Source organism: Podarcis filfolensis (genome assembly GCF_964270895.1).
Source record: "Podarcis filfolensis genome assembly, chromosome: 2".
Classification (NCBI taxonomy): Eukaryota; Metazoa; Chordata; class Lepidosauria; order Squamata; family Lacertidae; genus Podarcis; species Podarcis filfolensis.
Window position 1 is genome coordinate 64,569,479 of NC_139605.1, and position 26,266 is coordinate 64,595,744.

General features: G+C 41.3%; 1 protein-coding gene across 9 annotated transcripts; it reads right to left on the minus strand.

The window, feature by feature from the left end:
* Positions 1-26,177, minus strand: MYOT (myotilin). 9 transcript variants are annotated; one of them, XM_083593330.1, is made up of 11 exons: positions 26,147-26,177; positions 24,991-25,110; positions 23,638-23,899; positions 10,428-10,584; positions 8,222-8,323; positions 5,446-5,495; positions 4,532-4,664; positions 2,817-3,024; positions 1,814-1,979; positions 987-1,120; positions 1-605 (listed from the first exon to the last, which is right to left on the minus strand). In XM_083593330.1, the coding sequence occupies exons 3-11, from the start codon at positions 23,799-23,801 to the stop codon at positions 430-432; spliced, it is 1,290 nt and encodes a 429-aa protein (XP_083449456.1). In that variant the 5' UTR covers positions 23,802-23,899; positions 24,991-25,110; positions 26,147-26,177; the 3' UTR covers positions 1-429. The 9 variants fall into 9 exon arrangements, with proteins under 9 accessions (XP_083449456.1, XP_083449451.1, XP_083449449.1 ...); XM_083593325.1 differs by lacking the exons at positions 23,638-23,899; positions 24,991-25,110; positions 26,147-26,177 and adding exons at positions 13,444-14,038; positions 18,086-18,281; XM_083593323.1 differs by lacking the exons at positions 23,638-23,899; positions 24,991-25,110; positions 26,147-26,177 and adding exons at positions 13,444-14,038; positions 16,699-18,180.
* Positions 26,178-26,266: the final 89 nt, after the last annotated feature.

Here is a 26,266-nt window from a genome sequence, read left to right on the forward strand (position 1 = left end):
TTATATTTAAAATTTTATTTGCATCAGACATAAAACTTTCATTAAAAGCACTCAAGTTATGTTTAATAGCCAGGCAGCAGAAAATTATAATACTATGGGGCATGGTATTAACAAAGCAGTACAAATAAAAATATTGTGACTGAATCTAGATGCATTCAAACCATCTACACTTTCATGATCATCCACTGGCCTTGTTTCTTGGCCTTTAAAATTAAAAATACAAACATTTGGATCTCCTTCTTGCTACAGTCACACACATTTATAAAAATCAGACTTAGTATAATCACAACAGCAGAACTAAGAGCAGGAGTTAAATAATAAATAAAAATATATTAGGTATGTTTGCTTATCAGCGCAATAACCCCCATAATTGCATGTGCTGTTCATAAACGTCTGTTGCAGGAGTGAAAGTTTCTTCCCCGTTGCCAGTTAAAGTTCATCGCTCTCATAGAGTCCAGACTGTGCTGCCATACGCTGAAACTCTCCTTCATCCGGGAAGAAAGCTTGTTTCACATCTAGACCTTTACCATTGAGTGCCAAGTATTTGCTAAAAGTTGGTCGAACCTTCAGTGGTTTGGGGTTTGGAACTGGCTTGTATGTGTGAGCTGAAATAGATTTTAGAAAGCAAAGAGAAATAATTCAGATTAGTTTGTTTAGAAAGTGGGAGAGAGAAAAGTGGGATACAGTCCAATCAAATAAGTCGCCCCATTTCAGCTTGCTACATCAAAAGGGATAATCATCTGTGCTACATGCAAGACACATAAAGGGAGTTTAGGCAATCATGCCAATTAGACATGTTCATATACTCGGTGCATCAATACCTTCCATCTTTCACATCTTCAGTCCAACTGTATGCAAAGTTAGGCCTAACTAAAACATGCTCATTTCAATTGGCCTGAGTTCACCTAACTGTGCAGGCCTATTTTTTGGGGGGGGTATAGCATCAACATTAACATATGTAGAAGAAAAAATGAAGAAGTACTTACTAGCCACGTCCAATCTGGCATGGCATGTTGCCACTCCTGCCTCGTTGACAGCAGATACTGTGTACCAACCAGCATCTTTCTTATTTACATTGTGGATCAGCAAGCAAACCTTCCCAGAGGTATCATGAAACATACTAGGAAAAGAGAAAAATGACAAAAAAATTGACGATTACAGTCCCCTCTCCTACCTTAAGACTAATATATTTCATGAAAATCATTCTTGTTAAGCGTTGCCAGGTATTTCTAAGACACAGACCTATATTCAACTGCATATATAAATTTGCTGATATTTATGTTTTGCCTTTCTTCCATCATGGAAGTCAAAGCAGCATGAATGTGTTTTCCAAGTGGTCATCCACCCAGATCCTGGGCAGGCCTACTTAGCTTCAGACCATACCCAGGGGGCGCTATAGATACTGTCTAGCAGTGCCCTTGAGCTGAACGTAGTATCAGGCCATGTAAGCAAGTCCTCATCTTGCAGATCCCCTCCCACTTTTCAGGTCTAACAGTTTCTAATATTTTGCAAATTCCCATTATGCAGTCACTTTGGAGGGCCCCTTCTTCACATTCAACATCTAGTCCACATCTAGCTCAACATTGCAAAAATGCTCTCCTACACTGCAGACTATAATACAGTCTTCTGAACAACACTTTTTTTTGTAGAAGAGTGATGAAGCTGAAAATCACAGCAATTCCCTTTTCCCCAATGCTTGGAGCCAAAAACACCACATATCAGTTTATAAACGATTAAACTAGACCCACCAACAGTATTTGATTCAACTTGACTCCTGAACAGCTGAGAGGCCCATCATGATACAGATACCCACCTGATTCTGTCTGTATTGAATTGTACCATTTCATTATTTCTCTTCCAGTATATTTGTGGTGGGGGGATAGCAGACACTTGGCATTCAAGTCTGGCTGAATCCCCCTCATAAACTCTTGTGCTTTGAGGTTTAAAGATGAATGTTGGGGCTTTCCGATGTTCTCGAGCTAGATAGAAGTTTGGATTTAAAAAAAAAAAAATACAAAAGATGACTTCTTACAGCCATGACAGACTAAAAGTGAAGGCAAATAAAAACAAAACCATTTTTAATATCCCAAATGTATTTATAATCCAGCATATTTCAATCTATCAGGTCCTTCATCTGGTCATTTCAAAAATATAGAAGCTAACAGAAAAGTAGAAAGAAAGTGGATACAACAGAATTAAGGACTTAGGAGTCTGCATTTTGAAATCTCTTGCTGAAGGACTTGACATTTAATATTTTTTAAATTTAGGATATTCAACAGTTTCTTCTACCCCTTTGCTTCCAGCTTTCCCTCCTCAATTGCTTGGGGTTTCCCTCTTTTGCTGCAAATGAAAGATATATCCTGGACAGTGCAATCTTTGACATACATGCTTGCATCAGTGGTTCCATTCTGAACTCACTTCGTATCCAGAAGCCCTGCTTATGAACCTAGTCTTCCTATTTATTTCAGTATCGATGGCTGTGCATCTATGCCGGCTATACACTTCATTTGGTGTTGTACCCAAAAGAGTAGGAGCAGAAGAACAGCTCTCAAACTCATATATGGAGACTAAGTAGTGGATTCCCACTTTCAGTGGAATTAGAAACCCCATCACTGTAGATAACATTTAGAAATTTCATTTTTAGAAAGTCATGCACACAAGGTATGACTTTATGTCACAATAATTTAAATTCTGAAAATTTCTTTAGATACAGCCCTTATCAAAGAGCACATAAAGAAAGGATATTTGTAACAGAATGCACCAGCTGAAGTAAAGAAACAAAAAATTGTTTCCAAATAGACAAAGCTCTCTCATACCAATGACATCTAGCTTTACTGTAAAGGAAGCTTCTCCAGCACGGTTGAAAGCCACACACTCCCATGTTCCAGCATCATAGACCCTGACGACTTCAAAAATGAATGAGTGGAAGCCTTTTTCAGATACAATCATTTTATGGAAGTCATCTGGGTGAACTAATCTTCCGTTTAGGTACCATGCCACATCTGGAGTTGGGAGGCCGCTGACCTACAAGGGGAAAGACAACAGATACCAAGGAGGTAGTGTCAGATAAAGGTATTGTGGTACTATAATTCATGCCAAACGGCAAGTCTGCATGGGAACATCAATGTGTGTTCATTTGATACTCTATATATGCAGAATCACTGCACACATTGTGACTGACTTGTGTAGTACGTGTTATTCTGGGTTGCAGTTTTGTAACATATAGTCGTACCTTGGTTGTCAAACGCCCTAGAAATTGGATGTTTCGGCTCCCAAACGCCACAAACCCAGAAGTGATTGTTTCAGTTTGCAAACGTTCTTTTGGAACCTGAACGTCCGATGGGGCTTCTGCAGCTTCTGGTCGGTTGCAGGAGCTTCCTGCAGCCAATCAGAAGCAGCAATTTGGTTTTCAAACGTTTTGGAAGTTGAACGGACTTCCGGAACGGATTCCGTTTTACTTCCAAGGTACGACTGTAAAGCAGAAACAGAGCTACGTTCATACCACATGGTCTACAAAAGAGTCTAGTATTGTCATATATAAATGTCATAGTTTAACAAAATAACACAAACAAGACGAGGAGTGATTTCTATTCACAAAATGGGTCTGTGCTATAAAAATACATACAACACATAGTGGTGTGACATTGACTGTGTGAAAGAAATTGTATGACACTAAACTAGGTCACAAGGGATAACTGGGGCAATGCTCAGTGGCCTGCAAAACTTCAGACTTTTCTGCCCATTATCAGATTTTGTCAACATGCAAGCACAAAAAAGGCAGTGCAGGGGGGAGGTCACAAGAACACTAGCAAAATTGTGCCTAGACTCTCATTTCTGTGAAGATTACCAGGCACAGCACAAACCAAACTACAGTATGCACTCGGTTTGCAGAAAATACACTGCTCCACATTTTTGCAATGTTAATATGTTTCTTTAAAAATGCCTTGCCTTGTGGCAGTGGCTGATCAGGCAGCCCAGGGAGGTTTCCAATCATACCCTAAATTCCTCTTACTGGAATTTCATAATTGACTTTCAGAATATGTTAGCAGAAGATACAGCGGTGGCCGGCGACTTAGATGGCTACAGAGAGATTTGATGAATTCATGGAGGATGTAGGCTTAATCCTGTTTCTATGATCAGAGGCAATATACCTCCAAAGCTTCAGAGGTTTGGGTAAAACAAAAACAGAAGGATACTACCTATGTGCCCCACTTGTGAGCTTCTAGGAACCAGAGCTGGAAACAGAACACTGAACAAAATGGACCATGGTCTGGTCCAACAAGGCAATTCTTAAATCCAGTGCTTTTTTTTCTTCTAAAAAATCGTTTAGGAGTACTCTTATTTTGACTCAGGAAAATCACTATTTTATAGTTCAAATTGGGAAAAATAAATACAGTAAATGGACAAAAGTACAAAGATTCACAAAATGTTTAGGGGTATGTGTACCCCTGCGTCCCCCCAGAAAAAAAGAACTGCTTAAATCTATTAGGAGGGACAGCTGTGTTGAAAGTGGCTTGAAATCATACATTACCTTGAAATCAATCCTGCAAAATCTTCCTTCTTCAACTGTTATGTCTTCAGGCACTTGTACAAAACGTGGTTGAAAAAATTTCTCCTGGATTGACCCTTGCTCATTCCTCTCCCCTCTTGAAGATGGCCTGCTCCTAAAAGGGCACATCAACAAGGCAATAAAGTATTCCTATAATAATCTTTCTCCCCCTACACACCCACAATAAGTATGTGTTAATAGTTCCATTACACGATAGCCTGGTGATGATAGTTTCCAAGGAGGCAAAATTGTATTTCTAGTTTTGCAGTTTCATTATGGCAATAAACTATCTAGGACTGCTGAAGAGAATAACTCATGCATATTTCATAGGATGACTCCCATCTTTGGCCTCATGGTATTTAATGTGGTATCTTGTGCCTTACACTGTTTCCCCTTAAAGGAAGACTGAACTACATTGTTTATAATACATGTTTTCCCGAACTTAGAATCAATCATATGCGCTGAAGTGTATGATTTAAAAACTCTGTCCCCATTGGGCATTCAACTTCATATGATTATGAGCAGGCTTCCCCCTTCAGACCTTCCACATGTGGCAAGCAGCTGGACCAGATGATGTGGATGCCTGACTTGCTTTCATACCTTTAAGGGACTCCAAACGACTCTCTTGCCCAAGGCTCTCAAACCATGGGGAAAGGTAGCCAATGTGGTGCTCTTCAGATGTTTCTCAACTACAGCTCCCATCATCCCTTTTTACTGGCCATGCTAGCTGGGTCTGATGGGAGCTGTAGTCCAAGAACATCCAAAGGGCACTATGCTGGCTACTCTTGCTCTAGGGCCACTATCGGTAACAGTTCACACAACCAGTGTATGCAGTTTGGATCAGATCTCATGTCATTAGCATACACCTTGCAGGTTAATGTGCACATAATATGTACCTTGCTTGTGCTGAAGGAACGTGCAGTCGTGTGCTTTCCAAGTTCTGCTGCTGCAAAAATCAAAAGAGGTAATGATCACTGCTTTAATCATGAACACGTATGATGGACTCTCAACTGAACATCCTACAGCTTAATTTTTTCTGGAGAAACTTTCTAATGCAGACTATAAAAGAAATTGATCTCCTAAAGTCATCATAATCAGCAGTCACAAATGTGAGCCAGAGTCATGCGCAAGAGGAATGACACAATTCTTTCCATTGGTCCAAACTATTTTGGCAAACATGTCACCTTTGTTGTAGGGTGGGGGGGCTATTATCCCACTGGAGTATCTGAAATGAGAGCTAGGGACACAGTGTCCTTCAGCTGACTAGGAATAGAAGTCAAGTATTGGCAAGAGCACACTGTTGTGCACACTCATAAAAGGATACCAATGGCAATCAGCACATCTTAAGCTGGAAAATATTTTCCCTGTTAGGTCACAGCGCTAGAACCAAATCACACAGGCTTTATGAGAGCAACTGGGATTTTATTTTATTTTTCCCTCACTAACACAACTCATCTTAGCATTTTAAAGAACAGATGTAATTGAATTCAATACAAGGTATAATTCAGGCACAGTGGTATTCCTGCCATTTTAGCAATGAGGACAGTTAATTATAGGAAGTGCAGCACTAACAGTTCTACGTATTTGTATATCCATCACAGTACGATATTAACACTGTGTCAAGTTCTTCACATCTGATAGTTGCATTTTGGAACACTGGTTTAGCAGTCAAGAGAACCTTTACACCAGAGTAAGCTCATGAACTATCTAACATGGGTATTTTTATTTTGCTACACCAATGAGCTATCGGCTAGCATTTTCAGAAGATATCTGACAATATTTTACATAGTGAAGAAATAGGACTTCTAGCTATTTCAAACTGATGTTTATAAAATGGTCCCTTTCACTTTAAACTCTCTTGTGCATGGGAGAGTCAAAAGCTCACAGGCAGGTTAAAAGTACAAGGGGATGTTTTGCTCAGAGAATTTTGTACAGTGGGATACTGTAGGTTAAAGGTTCCCCTAGCAACCTAGAAATTAAAGAAGAAATAGACACTTAACTAAAACTCTCCTCCTTGTGTTGAAAAGTTTTTCTTTGAGATACCTTTTATATAAGTTATGTTCAAAATAGGGTACCTGTCATAAACGTAATGACTTGGCATTGCAAATTTGTCCAGTGTTAAGAGACTTTATAGAAGTTTTTGAGAGATATAAGGATTTTCAAACAATTATAACTGAGGTTCAATAACACTATGACTAGTGTGGTGGTAACAGAGACTCTCCTACAGCCTTTCAACACCATTAAACTCCAAGAAGGGAAATCAGTCAGAAAGTTGAGAAGACAGAGAGATAAAAACTTGAAGAGTTGAACAGCTGCAAGGAGATAGAAGAGGGCTGAAAACACTTTTAAGGGAGTTGGAATAATGAAAAGTGTTAGGGAGCAGGTGGATACTGCAGCAGAAAGGAGTGGAAGAAAAAATCAAAAAGTGATCTTGAAGTGGAAATTGGAGATGCAAATTGATAAGTATTGTCTTGGTAAGGAAAACATCTAGTATAGTGCATTTCCTGGCTCAATTGTTCCATTGAAAAAGGGAAGAATCCGCACTTAAGATGCTCAGTGATACAGTGCAGCCCATTCTGCTCTCCATCATCCTTCTGCATGCTGTGTTCTGCATCACTCCTACAACTTCCTTGGCTCTATGTGCTCTCTTCCCATCAGTCCACTACTTCCTGTGTCCTGTCGGCTACGGAACGCCACTGTGGCCACATCTGAGCAGCAATACACTATGAGCGTCTGCCACAGTGAACTGGATCATAATTCTGCTGTACTATTACATACAGCAACATGTGGGATTTATTTTATAATTATGTCTGAGTCACAAGAATTTGGCGTGGGAGAGAAATCACCTCATGGTGAAAGACAAGAGGTCTGACAGCTTTGTTGGATCACTATCCGGAGCAAATTCTAGCCATTATACAACTCAACTATATGTGTCAGCTGAAGTAATCATCTCATGGTGCGGGTCATGACAGCATGGGAACCCGCAGATGGCTACAAGTACTCCTCCTTTCCTAAATTTAACCTGTATATGTCTTTATTATTATGAATATGCATTTATTATGCATATTGCAGTGACCCATGATGGGCCATTTGTGAAGTGTTCTTATCCTAATAATAATAATAATATATTTTTATTTATACCCCGCCCTCCCCAGCCAAGGCCGGGCTCAGAGCGGCTTACAAGCAATAATAAAAACAAGATGAATGATTACAACTTAAAAACAAAAATAAAATACAACATTAAAATAATGGAACATTAAAATATTAAAATGTAGCCTCATCGCAGGAGGAGAAGGAAAAGAAAAAAGAAAGAGAGGGAGGGAGGGAATCAAATTGGCTCCAAGCCAAAGGCCAGGTGGAACAACTCTGTCTTACAGGCCCTGTAAGACTATGTTACCATGGTAACATGGGAAACTATGGAGGGAGGACACAAGTGTTACTTAATCCATGTCTTGTCTTGGGCAACGTAATGTATCTATATTCCTCCTATGAAGAATCCTATTATCCATCCCTTGACTGTTGTTCAGAAAAAAATTCTCCTAGGTCGTATGGATGACAGGAGGAACAAATATGACTATTATTGGTTATGATACCAACCCCCAGTCCTATTTTATTTTTGCAAATCCCAATTTATGTTCTGGACTGTGAACAATTTTTTTAAAAAAACCTTACTTGTGCATCCTGTACATTTTCTTCACTCTGTGGTTCAAACACAGATGCAGCATTTTCTGGTCCAAGTAACCTGCGAGCCATTCTCTCCTCGTAGCTTAAACGCTAAACACAGAGCAAAAGAAAAGGTTAGTTAGAAAAGGCTGTTTAATGCTGTTTGAACTTCTAATTCCTATTCAGCATAACAGAGCTAACTACATTAAGAGATAACTACAAGACAAGCCCATGAACTCCTTAAAATATTCCAATACTTGATTTACTCAGGGGATCTCTTTACTGCCATCAGGAGAACCAAGGAAGGGACACATTAACAAGAATAAAACTAGCTCTGGATTCCATTCCACATGCATGTCTCTCAAGGCTTGGGTCAAGGGAGGACTTATTACAAAACAGGTATGTGGGTGGCACTGTGGTCTAAACTGCTGAGCCTCTTGGGCTTGCTGATTGGAAGGTCGGCAGTTCAAATCCCTGCAATGGGGTGAGCTCCCATTGCTCTGCCCCAGCTCCTGCCAACCTAGCAGTTTGAAAGCACACTAGTGCAAGTAGATAAATAGGTACAGCTGCAGTGGAAAGGTAAACGGCATTTCTGTGCACTCCGGCTTCCATCACGGTGTCCCGTTGCGCCAGAAGCAGTTTAGTCATGCTGGCCACATGACCTGGAAAGCTATCTAGGGACAAATGCCGGCTCCCTCGGCCTGAAGCGAAATGAGTGCCGCACCCCAATCGACTCTGACTGGACTTTACCTTTATTACTAAACATACAGCTGATCAAGGCAGATATCCACACACACACACAGCTTGAGAGTACTGTACTTGCAAATTACTAATGGTTGTTACACAATTCAAGCTACCTGATGAATGAATAAACTATAAAATACTTGATCTGGAAAGTTAAATAGAAGCTTTAACTCATTTGAGATAGATTCAGCCTGGGCCAATACATAAAGCAAGAGCAATAATAAGCTAGTGTACTACAAGTGTTCTGTGCAAGCTCAATGGGTGCGAAGGTTCAGATCTCAAATCTATTGCCTTTTGGGACAAGATGCACGAAGTGCAACACCACTTCTTTTAAATAGGTGTAAGCAGGGTAAAACCAAGGGGTTACTGTGGCAAGTAACAGCCTTGTGTGGAGTTCCTTCTCCTCCTCTTTCAATGTCTAATTCCAGCTCAATCATAATGTGCTTGCTACCTTCACCTTCTCCTAGATGACTGCTATGGAAAAACATATATTAATGACATATACAGGGGTAAGCTGATGTTGACATCAGGGGAAAACTCAACACAGAAGTGACATTTTCAGCGGGACCCTTGTAGTTAATTGTCTGACATACTCTGATGGTTGAGATCCTGGTGGTTGAACTAATCTTTCACACATCCTTGCCATAGGATTTTAGCTTTGACTTTGATCAGGTTATGGCTTTGGCATCAAGTGTAAATTACAGGATTACATCCATGAATGGCACTTGATCAGAAATTAAGCACTGTTGACTCAAGGGCCAATTTATCTCCAAGAAGCCACTCTGTTGCCAGAGCTCAATAGCTCTGGAGGACAGCACTTCAGTGAAATCATTCCCAATTCTGAAATGATTGCCTTTAGTATTAAAAGTACTCCTAAATTAATCTAGAGAATGTCTTTCTCAATTGACACAGTCTGAATGGCAGCTTCAACATACATTACAGGTGTTATAGGTGCCACATAATATCGATTCTGCATTTGTAAGAAATCAATCTTTTAGTGTGGCATCACCTACACTTGGAACTCCCTGCCTTCTCCATCAGGCAGGCGTCTTCAACATGCTCTTTTAGAACTTGCTAAAATCATATTTATTAGACAAGCCTCCCCAGACGTGTAGTATACTGATGTGTGTTGTAATCCGTTTTTAGTTTATTGCTGATTTTTTTTAAAAAAATGTTTTTAATATATAAAATTCATGAAATAAATAAATATCTGATCACACATCAAATAAGTTTTAGAGACGGGCTATAGCTAATTAAATTGGTTTAAGGCAGTGGAGACAACATGGTGCCCTCATGTTTTAGTAAAACATGAGCCATACTGGCTTGGACTGATAGGAGTTAAGAGAGAGGGCCCCACATTGGCTATGCCTGGCTTAAGATGCACAGACTGCATGGTAACTAAGCTCAGAGCCATCCAGCTCAGGCACTTAACTTGCAAGTTCCCCTCTGCCAGATAATATACATCTCTTACTTGGTTCCCGTTATGGAGAAGGCTGTCTTTACATCGTAGTTTCCTTTCCAAGTCTTGAATGAGGGCGTCTTTCGTTCCTTGTATCTCTCTGTCAGATGTCTTCTGCACTGGTTTGGTGCTGCTGGTTTGCTTCTTGTACATAGGCTTCGAATAACTGCTAATTTAAGGGGAAAGGGGAAATTGGTAGCTATTTAGAGCTGGATACAAGACATACTACTGAAGGCAGCTCCATTAGAAGTTTGTGTTGCTACTCAGTTGTTGTGCCAGAAGACACCACCAACACCATATGTAGACACACTGGTAGCCATAGTCACATGTTACTCATGCACAGGATATTACTCCAACTACTTTCAAGTGGGGCTGTGCTTTTAGCCACACTTCTGATGTGGTGTCTCCTTCCTCAAACAACCACGTACTGCTCATGGTTGTCTGCGGTGAAAGTCAAACACACATGTTCCTGCACACGTGTAGCAGGTATGCGTGATCCAAACAAGTGGCACTTGAGACCCAGTTCTAAAGCAATCACAGTAACACGCTACATGAAAGTAAGATGTGAATAAGGCTTATGCAGTTTAATGTGTGGCAATGGCACCTGCCACATATTTGACCCCATATTATAATTAATGTTTGGAAGAAGGCACAAGCTATTGGTCCGCCCCTTATTTTCTGGGCATTCTCCAAGCTACTTAATACTAATAGGTACATATACTGAATGTTGCCTCAATAGGTACATACACTGAGTACACAGTGGTACCTCAGGTTACAAATGCTTCAAGTTACAAACACTTCGGGTTATGAACTCCACTAACCCGGAAGTAGTACCTCGGCTTAAGAACTTTGCCCCAGGATGAGAACAGAAATCGTGCACCGGCAGCGCAGCAGCAGGAAGCCCCATTAGCTAAAGTGGTGCTTCAGGTTAAGAACAGTTTCAGGTTAAGAACGGACCTCCAGAACAAATTAAGTTAATAACCTGAGATACCACTGTACTGCCAGTAGCTTACTTGTGTCATTTCATTTTCTGCAATCTAGGACTACTTTTTATAGAAAAGAGAGCTAAGTCATGTGCCAACAAGACATCCGGTATGGCCAAAATTGAACTTTTGATTTATTTTAAAGACTGAGACACAAGGAATCTGTCTCTGAACAGATAATTGCAAGAGTATCTTTTTATTTTATGAAGGAAGACTCCGGATTAGCTCTCAATTAATCTGCGAGCCCTGAATTTTTTGGCATTTTTAGTTCAGATCTTCTTGGCAATTCACTCCTAATAATTTCACAGCAGGATTCACCAACACGAGGAATCCTGATTCTACTATATTTGCATGCTACTTCTCCAAACAGTCCACCGCTGGGTCTTCTGTCTGTTGTCTCACATTCAACTCCTGTACACATTTACTTGCAATTCCATCATACTGATTGCAATAGAACTTGGTTCCAGGTATGCATACTTAGGGTTGCAGTCCTAGTCTTGGAGGATTATCCACCTCTGAGAACTTAAATAATGGCAAAATGTTTAGCAATTTTACAATGAAAAGCATTAAAGGAATGCAAAGTATTTTATACGTATCATGTATTATGCTGGCTAATGCAGGAATGTGTAACCCTTACAGACAAATTCTTGCCTTTGTAGCACCTGCATTTCAGCCCTATTATGATTAGGAAACACTCCTGCCATTGGCGTTCCTTTGTGCCCTTCAGATATTATGCAGAATATGAATGCCACAGCTTTTCACAGCACAGCAAGAAAGGGTTGTTTGGAGAGACAAGGAAGGTGGAACATTGCGTTCTGTCTGGGCACTACCAAGAGTTGTCCTTTATTCTGGGAACAAAACACTTATCCTAATTGGTATGAAGCTCGTTTTTCAAGAAAGCTGACTGTCAATAAAACATTTCAAAGAATTTAAGGGTAGCAGGGGGAGAGTTTTCATTCTTCAATTTCCCACAATATATTTTCTCCGTTATATATTTGTCTGCCCTAAATAAACATTATCAAAACCTTAATATACTGGAGAGCAGCAGGAGATATTTCCACTGAGGGATAGATTGTACCCAGGAAATAATTCCACTTGTTTCGTGTAATTTGCTTGTCTTGATAATTCCTACTCTACAAGGAATTATCACTAGGGCTGAAATCCAAGACATCCTCAGTGGGGAGTAAAAAAAAGGTAAAGGTAAAGGATCCCGACAGTTAAGTCCAGTCGTGAACTACTCTGGGGTTGCGGTGCTCATCTCACTTTACTGGCCGAGGGAGCCGGCGTACAGCTTCCGGGTCATGTGGCCAGCATGACTAAGCTGCTTCTGGTGAAACCAAAACACAGTGAAAGACTAACTTTGGTTATGATTTAACAGTACAGTCCTAAGCATGTTTTACCCAGAAGTAACTCTTGAGTTCAACTGGACTTGGGTCTGTTTAGGATTGTAGCAAATTTGCTTGGTGGGGGTTGCCCTACTAAAGTCAATCAACACATAAATCAGTCAAGCAGTCCCCCCACCTATTTTCACAAAAAGACAGAGCCACAATTCATGTTTAAAACCTGGAAAAATGTAAGGGATACGTATCTGGCTTAAGATAATTTATCCTGTCTTTAAAAAGGATCCCTTAAAAGACATGGCTTTTGTCATACGCCAACCAGGAGGCCAGGGTGGGGAGACTGAGGTGAAGAGCACAGATATAATCATGCATTTGGGGCCTGGTTTAAGCATCCAACTAAAAAACAGAATGGGACATTCTGCAACTACTTTTATTTTTCAACCATGTTCTGCCTTCTCTTATACTAAGCTTTGGGATGTCTCATGTCTCATACCTCATACCTCCCATCCCTTGGCATTTAGAAAAGCAAAAGCAGACTTTGCAAAATGAAGGGCACTTCTCAAGGTTGCCATTCCTGGTTTCCCCGCCTGTCTCCAGAGTCAACACTTGAAACTGAGTACAGCACATGGGAGCACAGGATGAAACAGGCCAAGGGTTTTCAAGAGCCATACATACACATACTTCAAAGGGAAAGAACATACTTACTTTGACTCCACTGAGGAAGGACCTTGGCTATTATAATCAAAGTGGGAGGGCAACACGGAGCAAAGGAATGCCGCAGGGGACTGGTTATGCATGGATGAAATCCTCTGCCCAGATGAGGAGCTAGCAGGAGACTGTGCAGATGCAGGTGTTACGGGAAATGAAGCACTATATGAAGGTGAGGAGAGTGAGATTGGCGAGCTCAGCGATGAAGAGGAAGAAAACTTCTTCTCATTAGGATTACAAGGCTGGATTAGAATGGAAGACTGTTTGGTTTGCCTGCTTGGAAGCGTAGTAGAGGTTTCTGGTCCTGGAGGCTGTGGTTTCCCTTGATATGTATTTTGAGACTGGATAAAATGTTTTGGACGCTCATAGTTAAACATGCTTGGTTGATACATAGAGGACACGGATGGGAGGTTACTGACACTCATGGGGAAGATTTCACAATTGTCCTGTGTTTTAGAAGGTGAAAAAAGGGCTTTGGGTTGGTGGCTGGAAAGAATAAGCTGATAAATTTTGTGGCCTTTCTCGGCTAGGTTCCTGGGTGGAACAGAATCCCTGCCTCAGCAGAGTGTGGCTGTCTTGAAGATGGCAATTCCTTTAGGAAAACAATACAAATAGAAAATAAATGGCATGCCACAATGACTAGCAAAAGGTCATGTAGACTTATCAGACTGGAAGGTTCCAATGGTTGCCCAACCCTGACAAAACATAACGTCTTGTACCTAAAGTATCCTGGAGGTATACCTGTCTAACCTCTTTCCCCCCTGCTAATTCTTTATTAAAAGTTTTCCGCTTTACATGCTTTTGAAAGTTCAGCTCTCCAAAATACAATAGTGAATACACTTGCTTTAATATACAGTATTACTACATACTGTATTAACTTACATGTTGATTACAAACATCCTAAAACCTCTCACCCACTGAAATCAATGGAACTCAATGAGTTACTTTTCTTGGATTACCCCTATAGCTACCACTAAAAGATACTAGCCCATTAAATAAATGATCATAGTGCTCAGCATACAATGTAGCGGTCAACTACTGGAGACCCCAAAAACAAAGCAAAACTTTGGTTCCATAAATGACCTATGATTATAGAATGTTAACACTAATTTTCCATGGAGGCTTCACAACTTGTGTGAAAGTAAAAGGTATGTACAATGAACAAGCATCAATCTTGTCTTCATTAAAAGGAATGCTTCTAGCTGCTGTGTGTCAGAAGAAAGCATAAGCAGATCAGGAAAAAAATTATTTTTTTCAAAGCCGAGAACACTAAAGCTGCTTTAATGCATCTCACATAAATTGACTTGAATTCAGTTTTTAAAAAGTTACAGAATATACTAGTATATTAGGGTTAACATAACATGGCTCCTCACTAACATACTGTTAGCCTTCTCAACAACCAAGATTTCTTTTTGCTGTAATTTTACAACTATAGATACAAGTTCTAACCAGAAAATGTGTGTTGATGTCCCATGGAGTGAGCTTGCCTTTTTCTGGCTTGTGCTAAACCTACAGAAATTTATATACACAACTAAATAAATTTAGCCACCCAGAGTGGCTGGGAAAACCCAGCCAGATGGGTGGGGTATAAATTAATAATAATAATAATAATAATAATAATAATAATAATAATAATAATAATAAAAGCCAAGTAGTCATTTTAAGTAGTTCCTTGGAAGCTAATGGGTCATCTGGGAAATTAAAAGTTTAGACCTCACTTTCAGATTTAGAGTCCAGTTTCATCAACAATTTATAGAGAACTACCAAAATCAGTGAGGAGCAAATATGCAGAAACAACTTTAATTATGTAAGATTTATAGATTACAATTACCTAATTAACCACAATGTTTTGCAACCCACAAAAGATAAACCTTATACAGGAGATTATGTTCACCCAATTCATTTTCTGTCCGAACTAGCAGTCATAGCCACCCTCAGGCACATGCTCATATGGATGTTAGAAGAAGCAAGCATTTACAGATTTAGTTAGCAACAATTCCTATTAACATGACTCTTCATATGCAAACTGCAAGCTATAGATAAAGAGGAAGTTTTATTTTTTAAAACTGAGCAAAAATTCAGGAAGTTGCTTATGGGGAATACTTAAATCAATACAACCAACAATTAATGTGTTACTGTATAGCAAACCCCTTAGGTGCTTCCAGACAGGGATTTGTATTGAGTTGTTGGCAAATTTTTAGAAAACTTAATTAGATATACAGTATAGATATATTTTAAACCCAGAAAGGGTAAATCCTGATGAGGTTGGGGGAAGCATACAGGCTGCCATTCTTATATCAACCATGTTGTGTGGAAACCGCAAAAAATGCATACCTCAAGAGCACCCATCCCACAAGCACCTGTCTGCAAGCTCCCCAAATCTCATGCATGCCACTGGGTTTTTTTAAAAGTGAAAAGACCTCTAGGAGGAAGGTTGAATAGGAGTAGGGGGGAGAACTACTTAACCCTTTCTCCATCAGCTATTTTTCCAAATCAAAAACTACCAGCACAGCAGCTGCTTCCCCCTGCAGAGTCCCAGATCAGCTGTTTTGCTATATATATTTGTGTGTGTGTAAATACAGTACATTGTCTTCCTTTCACAGGAGAACTTAAAGAAGGTTCCATGAGGTCATACATTCCCCAGTGAGATCAAATTATTAAGGGGAGGGGGGTGCGCTGTATAAAGCCTTTTCCTTTCAATATTTAAAAGAAGACGCAACCCTAAGTAAATAATTATGAAAAAGAAAGCAACAAGTCTCCCACTTCTTCCTCTTTGCACATTTCAGGAATGCAAGACAAAATCACCTTCAAGTCGGCATGGCGAAGAAGGCTGAACACTTTAATACTACACCACCACTCTAAATCACCTACTCTTCCTCCCCACCCCTGCTATAAAGCTTGCAAGGTGTCCCCCAGACCCCAAAACAAACCGAGCCGGTGAGATCCTAATATAATTGACTTTGCTATTTACACATATCCTACTGAGCACAAATACAAAACGTTCCCTTTCCAACTCATCTTAAAAGAGAAGGTTGCACTGCACCTCGCATCCATTACTAACAGCGAGATCCTAAACGAGTTTTTACTCAAAACTCTCGCTGGGCTCTGTGGGTCTTAACTCTCTACAAGATGCACTTTTTGGACCCTAACGCAGTACTTGCATGCTAAGCACTCGGGAGCCTCTAAAGCGGCGCACTTACTGCTCCAGAGGTTTAAAAGCAAGGCGGGAGGGGAGGAACAAAAGAGTCTTACCTGTTGTCAAAGATGGTATCACCTGAGGTGTTTTTAACCAGTGCTGGTGGGGGAAGCCAGCCATTCACTAACACAGACTACAATCATAGTAGCTCTCTGCTTAGTATTAATAAGGCCAGTGACTTTTATCTGCTGCCAAATAATGACATCCGATGTGCCCGCTTGTCCACCTACCCAGGCTAAGGTGTCAGAATAAAAGTCCCCCGCCCTATCACGGTCATCTCTCGTTAGGTAGGACACAGGCTGCCGAGCGACTCTGTTAGGCAAGCCGATATATCGTGCACATTTATTCTTGTAAACCCCAAGGGATTCAATCAGGCTTACTCCCGAGTAGGCGTGCAAAAGACCGCCTGCCACCTTAAAACCGTTGCACAAGTCTTTTGGGGCTCTTGGTCGGGGGCGCCTGTCATGGACGTAGCCAAGATTTATTGGGGGTGGGGAGGCCTTGCATGGGGGGGGGGGGCAGAACCAAATTATCTGCGATGCAATTGGTCAGTTAGTTTAGTTCGTAATTTTTATTTATTTACTTGATGGGGGGCAGCTTGCCCCCGTCCCCGCCCATGGCGCCTGCGCGGGCAACGATACTGGGAGGGGAGAAAGAAAAGCAAGGGAAAATGTCCTACTGGGAGCAAGCCTAACTTTTAACATGTCCGTGTATAGCACGTGGATTTGGGGGAGGACAGAATAAAATAAAGTAAGTTTGGTGAAAAAGGCTCCCTTAAAACAGAAAGAAAAAAGAACACATTTGCAAGAGAAGTGCTCCCAACTGCTAACACAACTTTCCATTCATCGATTCAGGCTGCAGTACCGGCCATCTCACTGAAGGCCCCCCCTACCCCCGGGAAAAAGACGCCCACCGATCTTGACCGGGACTACAATTCAAAGCAAATTGCAGCTCACAGCCTACCGAGCCCGGAATAGCCTCGAACTAATCCCACCGCCCCAAGGGCATCCTCGGGAGCGTTACCATTCCTGCGCACCCGGATGCTCCGCGGTTGCCAACTGCGCCTAAATTTTGCACATGATCCTCTGGCTCCAGCTTCAGCGGGCCTCTTCCAAGAGAACAGCGGTGCTGAACCGGGTGAACTTTCCGAACCAAAGCCCGACTCTGGAGGAAAAGCTAAAATTATGATCTAACTGGGCAAAGCGGGTTGGCTCAAGGCAGCTAAGAGAAGGTACGACCTGAAGCTGCTCCACCTGTCTGTGGAAGGATAGGCGCGAAGGTGAAGAAGTGAAGAAGAGTTTAACGAGGCAGAATAAACTAGTGCGCTGGATTAGCCCTTCTCGCAAATTGAGCAGCCCCTTCGAAATAAAACACCCCCCCCCCATTCCAGCCGTCGAAGGGACTTTGATTCTGAAGCGGAGACAAGGGGAGATTGTGTCGCACCCGATCAGATTTCCAACCTAGCCCTGCTGGCGCTCCTTTTGTTCAAGCACCCCTCTGACCTTCCTCACAGGGAGTCTCGGCAGACGGTTCCAACCGACGAGGTGTCTGGATGCTTAGCTTATGGTGGAGAGACGTGAAAGAAAGCCTCGCTTTCCCACCCAATTCACACAACCACCTTGTTTAAGCGCCGAAAAAACGAAAACGGCCAGAGGCTTGTGATTTCCCCCCCTTCTTCTCTGGGCATCTAGTCTCGGATTTCCTTCACAATACACAGGCGGCGATACTTCTTCCCTTCCTCCTTGGAGAAGTTCCTGCCTAGATTTCAGCTTAGAGATTTGCACGGAAATCCTGAACTCCTTTAAAGGGGTTCGACTGCAGCATTATAATCCAGACTTGCACAAAATGCCCCTCATTTGACATTTTCAGAATGCCCCTGTTAAAGGCCAACCTATTTTTTAGTGGCATGTGCACTGAGGTCTCCAGATATGGCTAAATATATAGAGAGAGAGCTCAGAAGTATTTTTCATAAACCGTGCTTAGAAGGCATTCCAAGTCTTGCATTGTTTATTAATTTAATAAAACGTTTATAGTCCACCTTTTGGGAGGGGGATGACCAAAGCAGCTTGCAAACAACTTGATTTAAAATCCATACAACTGGTAAAAACAAAATAAATGCCAGCAAAAAGCCATAGAAGCCATCGTGATGGTTCAGCCTAGTTCAAATAACCCCAAAGGCTTTTCTGAATCATCAAGTTTGATCATTGGCATTGAGGTGGGTGTGCAGACCTCTTTAGGAAGAGCATCCCACTAATATGATGCTGGAGTGACAAAAGTCCAGCTGTGCAACCACAAATCATAAGAAACAAAGCTTGTATGGAAACTGGCAGCCTTTACAATATAGTGCCTGGCTTCTGAGAAACCCGTTGGCCCTCCAGTTGTCATTGGACTCCCCACCAGCACCATGCAGCATGGCCCGTGGTAAGGATTGGTGGGAGTTGGGAGTCCAATGTCATGGGAGGACCACAGGTTCCCCAGCCTTGTTTTAGGGTGCACAAAACTGGGTTTGTCTGGGACGCGGGTGGCTCTGTGGGTAAAACCTCAGCGCCTAGGGCTTGCCGATCGCATGGTCGGCGGTTCGAATCCCTGCGGCGGGGTGAGCTCCCGTCGTTCGGTCCCAGCTCCTGCCTACCTAGCAGTTCGAAAGCACCCTTAAGTGCAAGTAGATAAATAGGTACCGCTTTATAGCGGGAAGGTAAACGGCGTTTCCGTGTGCTGCGCTGGTGCTGGCTCGCCAGAGCAGCTTCGTCACGCTGGCCACGTGACCCGGAAGTGTCTTCGGACAGCACTGGCTCCCGGCCTCTTAAGTGAGATGGGCGCACAACCCTAGAGTCAGACACGACTGGCCCGTACGGGCAGGGGTACCTTTACCTTAAACTGGGTTTAGGCACACGGGTGGTGCTGTGGTCTAAACCACAGAGCCTATGGCTTGCCAATCAGAAGGTCAGCGGTTTGAATCCCTGCGACGGGGTGAGGTCCTGTTGCTCGGTCCCTGCTCCTGCCAACCTAGCAGTTCGAAAGCACGTCAAAGTGCAAGTAGATGAATAGGTACCGCTCTCTTGGGAAGGTAAACAGCGTTTCCGTGCGCTGCTCTGGTTCGCCAGAAACAGCTTAGTCATGCTGACCATGACCCGGAAGCTGTACGTCGGCTGCCTCGGCCAGTAAAGCGAGATGAGTGCCGCAACCCCAGAGTTGTCCACATCTGGACCTAACGTTCAAGGGTCCCTTTACCTTTAAACTGGGTCCAAATGCAACCCGGTCACAAATATCACTTTCCATGCATTATCCAATACATTCTCCACTGTAGTAAAGCATGTTCACTTCCTGTCCAAAAGTTCTATCTTGGGCTGCATACCTAAGCATGCTTACATGAAAGTAAAGCCAACTGAAAATCACTGGGCTTTGCTTCTGAATAAACATGTTAGGTTTAGGCCATTTAATCTGCAGTTTCACATTGCATGCTTTGAGCTGCTTGCTTTGAGCTACAGAAGAATAACAACTTCTGTGCTACAACTGGAGGAGGTGAGAAGTTCCATCCAGGAACAAACAGGAATGAGAAATTGTCTGTAACTGAGGTCAGCCAAAAAGCTAAGGTTTATTCCCCCAATTTCCACTACAAATAACAGTTCCAATGTTACACCCTAAATTCACTGAATTTGCAGTTCAAAAGAATATGTTAATGCAGTATTGCCTTGATCTATATTGGCAGCAAAGGGAAAAGTTTAAATGCGTAAACCAAAAGTACCTACTTCCTTTTTGGATTGTTTATCTTTTACAGAGAAAACTACCGTATTAAGCTTCTGATTAGAAATGTAAAATTAAGCTCACATACCAGTACTTTGGACATTCATTCTATCAAGCAAGCATTAATTGGGTACCGATTAGCATAAAATTCCACCTAAAGAAAATAGTGATTATGAAAAGGAAACTGGCTATGTAACTGAAACCAAGCCTTTTCAGTCAAAAGTCAGAATTAGCAGGCATAGAAGGAAACTGTAGTATAACCATCAGCTTCATAAAGCCTGTATGCTCTAATGTGTAAATAAAGATTAATACAGAAATACAAGACTCCAGTATCCAACTCTTCTAAAAACAACCCTGTAAAAAGTCATCCTGAACTTGCCATCACAATGTTGAAACTAGAAAATAAAGCCTGGCCCAAAACATATTTATGCCAGAGACAGAAAACAACCACTACTACTATGATCATATGACGGCCACCTCATGAGAGATCTGGTTGTACTTTCAGGTATCATAAGGAATTAGGACATTCTACAACTCTGGATTTCTAAAATTCTAAAGAGTCTCATAGTTCCTTAAAGGCTTATTACAACATTAGCTATGGCACACAATAAATCTGTTAAGGAGCCAGAAGACCCTACACATGTCTACTCAGAAGTCAGTCATATTAAGTTCAATGGGACTTTCTCCCAGGTAAGTATATAGGACTGGAGACTTATTCAGCTATTTCCCTTGGAATTTCCCTTATTCAATCATTTCCCTTGGAATTAGGCTTGTGAAGAATTCCAATGACATCCCATGTATGGATTAATGCATAATGCATTTTGCCAGTCCGAAGCACACAAATTTACAGGCTTAAATATTTCACAACGTTATACTAGACCTAGATATACCTTCTTCTTTATGATCTGGACAATTTACTATTGGCTGCCTACCAACCTTACTGTACGCTTGTGAAACATGGACCACTTATAAATGCCATCTCCAACTCCTCGAAAGATTCCATGAACAGTGTCTCCAGAAAAAATTACACATCACTTGGGAAGACAAACAAACTAATAACAGTGTACTGGAAGAAGCAAAGATCACCAGTGTTGAAGCAATGATTCTTCAACATCAGCTTTGTTGGACTGGTCATGTTATGTGGATGCCTGATTACCGTCTTCCAAAGCAACTACTCTATTCCGAACTGAAAAATGGAAAGCGTAATGCTGGTGGTCAACAAAAGAGGTTTAAAGACTGTCTCAAGCCAAATCTAAAAAAAGGTAGTATAAACACCAACAATTGGGAAACAGTGGCCTGCGAGTGCTCCAATTAGAGAACAGCCTTTACCAAAGGTGTCATGGGCTTTGAAGACACTCAAACTCAGGATGCAAGGGAGAAACGTGCTAAGAGGAAGGCATGCTTGGCAAATCTACTCCGTGATCAACTCCCGCCCGGAACCAATGTCCCCACTGTGGAAGGACGTGTGGATCCAGAATTGGCCTCCACAGTCACTTACGGACTCATTGTTAAAACCGTGTTTATGGAAGACAATCTTACTCAGCTGCTACGAGTGATCGCCAAAGAAAAGAAGAAGAAGGTGAAGGTGGAATTCAAGGTGATGGCGTATACCCACAAAGTTCTAAACATCTTAGGATCTAAACAACTGAATAATGCCTCTCCCTGCATCAGCCTGCCCATTATTTTAGTTCTGGAGTGGAGGCCCTTCTCATTGTTCTACCAATCAGCTGAAGTGCATTATGTGGTGACATGGGATAGGGCATTCTTTGTGGTGGCATCCTAGCAAGAGAATATCCTCTTCCTAGAGTCATGACTGGCATTGGGATTTTGGTGCCAGGTGAAAACTCATGTTTGCCAGGGGGTTTGCGAGATTATTAGGAAATATGTTGCTACTGCAAGTGAAGAGCATGAGTTGTGGTTCTTTGGGCAAGTGAAGAGCCCAGGTTGTGGTTCCGTATTTTATACTGCTTTTATAAGTTTCATTGAATTAAGTCTTATCGTAGTGCTGTCTTCCTGTTTTATTATATTGTAAGCCACCCTGAGATGATACAATGTTAGATAGAAAAACCAAATTGGTTTTAAGAACCAAATCAAAAATTTGGTGTCATCAAAATTAAAAGAAACAGTTTTTTTTTAATTTCTAATTTATAGATAGCCATGCTGTTGAAATTAATTTTATAGAGGTGTAAATCATTCCACTGGGAGCTCTTGACTCATTTGTAGTGGTGCATTCAGAACAGGTAATTGTTTTTAAAATGTTGATTACCAAATTTAAAAATAGGATATTCCACTCAACTGAACTACTCATTGCTTTTTATCACAGGAAATGGACATTCTTGAGGCAAATATATTATCTCAATGAAGTGCTAGTTCTCAAGTGAACTTGACATGGGTTCAGGTATTTATTTTAGTTTTATGCATAGACAATAATTTTCTATGGTTTTTCTTTTTCTTTCTTTTTGCTACAGTGCTCATCTTTTAACCTCAGAGAGCAAAATTAGTTTTAATTTGAGTCATATTTTGGAAAATCTGTGGCTAGATGAAAATGTTTGCTGCTGTGCTTACCATTATTGTGCTGTACCCTACCACTGAATTAAAGGGTCTGTATTCAACAATGGGACATGGGTGGCGCTGTGGGTTAAACCACAGAGCCTAGGACTTGCTGATCAGAAGGTCGGTGGTTCAAATCCCCGCAACGGGGTGAGCTCCCATTGCTCGGTTCCTGCTCCTGCCAACCTAGCAGTTCAAAAGCATGTCAAAGTGCAAGTAGATAAATAGGTACCGTTCCGGCGGGAAGGTAAACGACGTTTCCGTGCGCTGCTCTGGTTCGCCAGAAGCGGCTTAGTCATGCTGGCCATGTGACCCGGAAGCTGTACACCGGCTCCCTTGGCCAATAAAGCGAGATGAGCGCCGCAAGCCCAGAGTCGGCCATGACTGAACCTAAGATCAGGGGTCCCTTTACCCTTTACTTTATTCAACAACCTGCCTGACTTTTGTGGATAACTCATCCAAATTAAAATGTCTATGAGCATATAAAGCTAGCTGCCTCTGCAATTGCATGGCTAGACTAGAAGGTCAATTTGTCTGCAGGCAAACCAGAAACTGTGCTTCCAAAATCCATATCCAAAATCCATATCCTATAGATCTGGGGTAATTTTTTGGAGGGGGAGGGTATTGTTTGCAGTGATTTAGAGTGGAAGCAGTTCCTACAGTTGAGTAGAAGAGTCATTGGAATCTTTGCTTTGACTTACCTATGATATGAGTTATCTGAAGTTTCTTCATAAATGTCACTAAAATCCTTGCTCTCGTCACCATAGTTTCGCCACCAGGAACTTGCAGGTTCCTCTGGACTTGATGAGCCAGAAGACTTTTGTAGTGTAACACTGGAAGGTTTGTTGTCTACATCACTTCCCATTCCTACACATTGGCTGTTTGGTGTAGAGAGGACGTTTATTGTGGCTGGTGTAGCTGACAGTGAGGGAGCCACTTCAAATCCTTCAATCTCCTCTGTTCCTGAAAAGCACAATTTAGATATAAAACCAAAAGCACTGACTCACACCATTGTATTATTGTCTAGTTTGGGGTGGGAAAGTGATTTCTAAAGAGCCATATTGTAACTCTCTCTCTAATCTCTTTACTCATCAGGGAAATTCCGCTGTATCTTCTTGATGAAAAGGATTTGCATATTTTGAGTGAAACTAAAACAACTAAAACTATTTATAAACTGACAGTTCTTATCTGAAAAGAGAGAAACTAAGGATGGGAATCCTTGTGGAATCCATTACAGAATCCAGAACCAATAATAAGAGCAGGCTTTTAAAGAAATAAAAAAAAGAGAACGTTGGGGACTGTAAAGAAACACAAAAGCGTCTTGTACTGTCTTTGAATTGCACCAAACAAATCTCCATTGATATGCCTTGATTTAGATTTAGTTAATTAAAGCAAAGTATACATATTATTCTTTGGAAAACTCAGAACAACTTGCATGGAAGTCCAAGGCTATCAGTACTGAGCAATGCAAGGCTTGCTTAGCTTTTATGTTAACTGCTTAACACGCCCTCCGTTAATTCTCTAGGCCAGGGGTCAGCAAACTTTTTCAGCACAGGGCCAGTCCACTGTCCCTCAGACCTTGTGGGGGGGCCAGACTATATTTTCAAGGGGGAAAAAAGAACAAATTCCTATACCCCACATATAATCCAGTGATGCATTTTAAATAAAAGCACACACATTTTACTCATGTAAAAACACGCTGAGTCCCAGACCGTCCGTGGGCCGGATTTAGAAGGCAATTGGGCTGGATCCAGCCCCCAGGCTTTAGTTTGCCTACCCATGCTCTAGGCACTCAGTTTTCAGAAAGTGTTTTTAGACCAGGCAAGTTGTGTCTCTAAAGCTTCACTAGATATATTTAAAAAACAATCATTTTTAGCTTTCAGGTTGTGTATATATAGTCTGATCATTTTGCTCTGCTGCACAGCTGGCAACAAGCTATTCCAGGCTTAAGTAACGCTGTTTTGCACGAGTGGGAAATAGAAGTCATCCTTCCAGAGAAGAAACAGCATCCTACCCTCCCACCAAAACTGAGAGGGAGAAGAATCTGCAATTACCTTGGGAAACAAAAAGGTGTGCACTGGAGGCTACTGCACCAAACTCATTTTCAGCAATGCATTTAAATATTCCAGAATCTTCAGGAAATGCTTCTGTAATCACTAAGGTGCAAACTTCCTCTGGAAGGAGGAAATAGCTGAATGAGACACTTATAAATGAATTTTTAAACATTGCCATATTACCATTTCTCCCATACTACCAGTGGTAATTGACCTAATTTTCCATAGAACTGAGATTTTATTGCTGGAAATAAAGTACTTCTCGGGTAAAAAGGCAGCACTATCGAAGTTCATGGTTTATTCTGGCAATTAAGGCATGGTTATTCTTATAAATTTGAAGCAGATTCTGTTGTCACTTTGTTCACTATATTCAGTAAGACTACCTTCCCAAGGCAGTTCGCAAAAAACAATTCACAATTTTAAACAAATTCAGTTATGACAAAATAAAATGAATAGGCAAGGTCTAATCAAATAGCAACTGCAGAGCCTTTAAAACAGCAAGAATACATGTGTTTAATCTAAATGTAAGCCTCTGCAAACGTTAACTCCATTCAAGCTTTGAGAACTGAACTCAGGAGGCCACTATACAAATGCAGACTGGTGAATGTAGAACATGGTTTGCCTTCATTAAAACAGCTGTGAAGGGATGACACAAATTATTAGATTCTGTGTACAAATACCACTGCAATTCAAGGTATACTTACATGGGAGTAAACTAATTCAAGTAATTAAATTAAGTAATTAATTAATTTAATGTTAATGGGAAATTAAATGGGACTGACTTCAAAGCATTGAGCTAGACACCAACACACCTCTTTACTAGTACAGCTAGGCTACAGGCATATAAGAAATCGAGTATTATGTGAACTTTGTTGCTTGCTGTTGTGTCACTTTTACACAGAAGGCCGCAGAATTTCTTACTGATGATACAGCATACAGCTTGCTGAGCAATATCTCTCAGATGCAGCAAGAAATATCTGCACACCAAAGCAGATTCTGTGCATGTTGTAACTGATGCAGGGGCACTTCTGTATTGCTGCGCTCAGCTAAGCCTCATTGTACTGAATGGATGCACATTCTCATCTGGGGTCACTAGTTGTTGGATGTGCCTGGTTTTCAGCAACTAGTTCCCGCCTAGTCCTTTAGAATTACTTACCAGGGGTCAGGGATGAACAAGCCTCTGAAACACACACAAAGAAAGACAGACAGAGAGAGCAAACATCAGTATGGACAATGGCTTAATTGTTATGCTCAGGACAAAGTTCCTAGCAGTAAG

Bases quoted from the DNA above. Each gene is read 5' to 3' on its own strand.
- MYOT (XM_083593325.1), bottom strand. From the start codon at position 13,871: ATGAGTGTCAGTAACCTCCCATCCGTGTCCTCTATGTATCAACCAAGC. The intron at 10,585-13,443 runs GTAAGTATGTTC...CCCTTAAATTAG, and splicing joins CCTTCCTCAGTGGAGTCAAA to CAGTTATTCGAAGCCTATGT. The intron at 8,324-10,427 runs GTAAGAGATGTA...CTCTGTGTTTAG, and splicing joins TTCTCCATAACGGGAACCAA to CGTTTAAGCTACGAGGAGAG.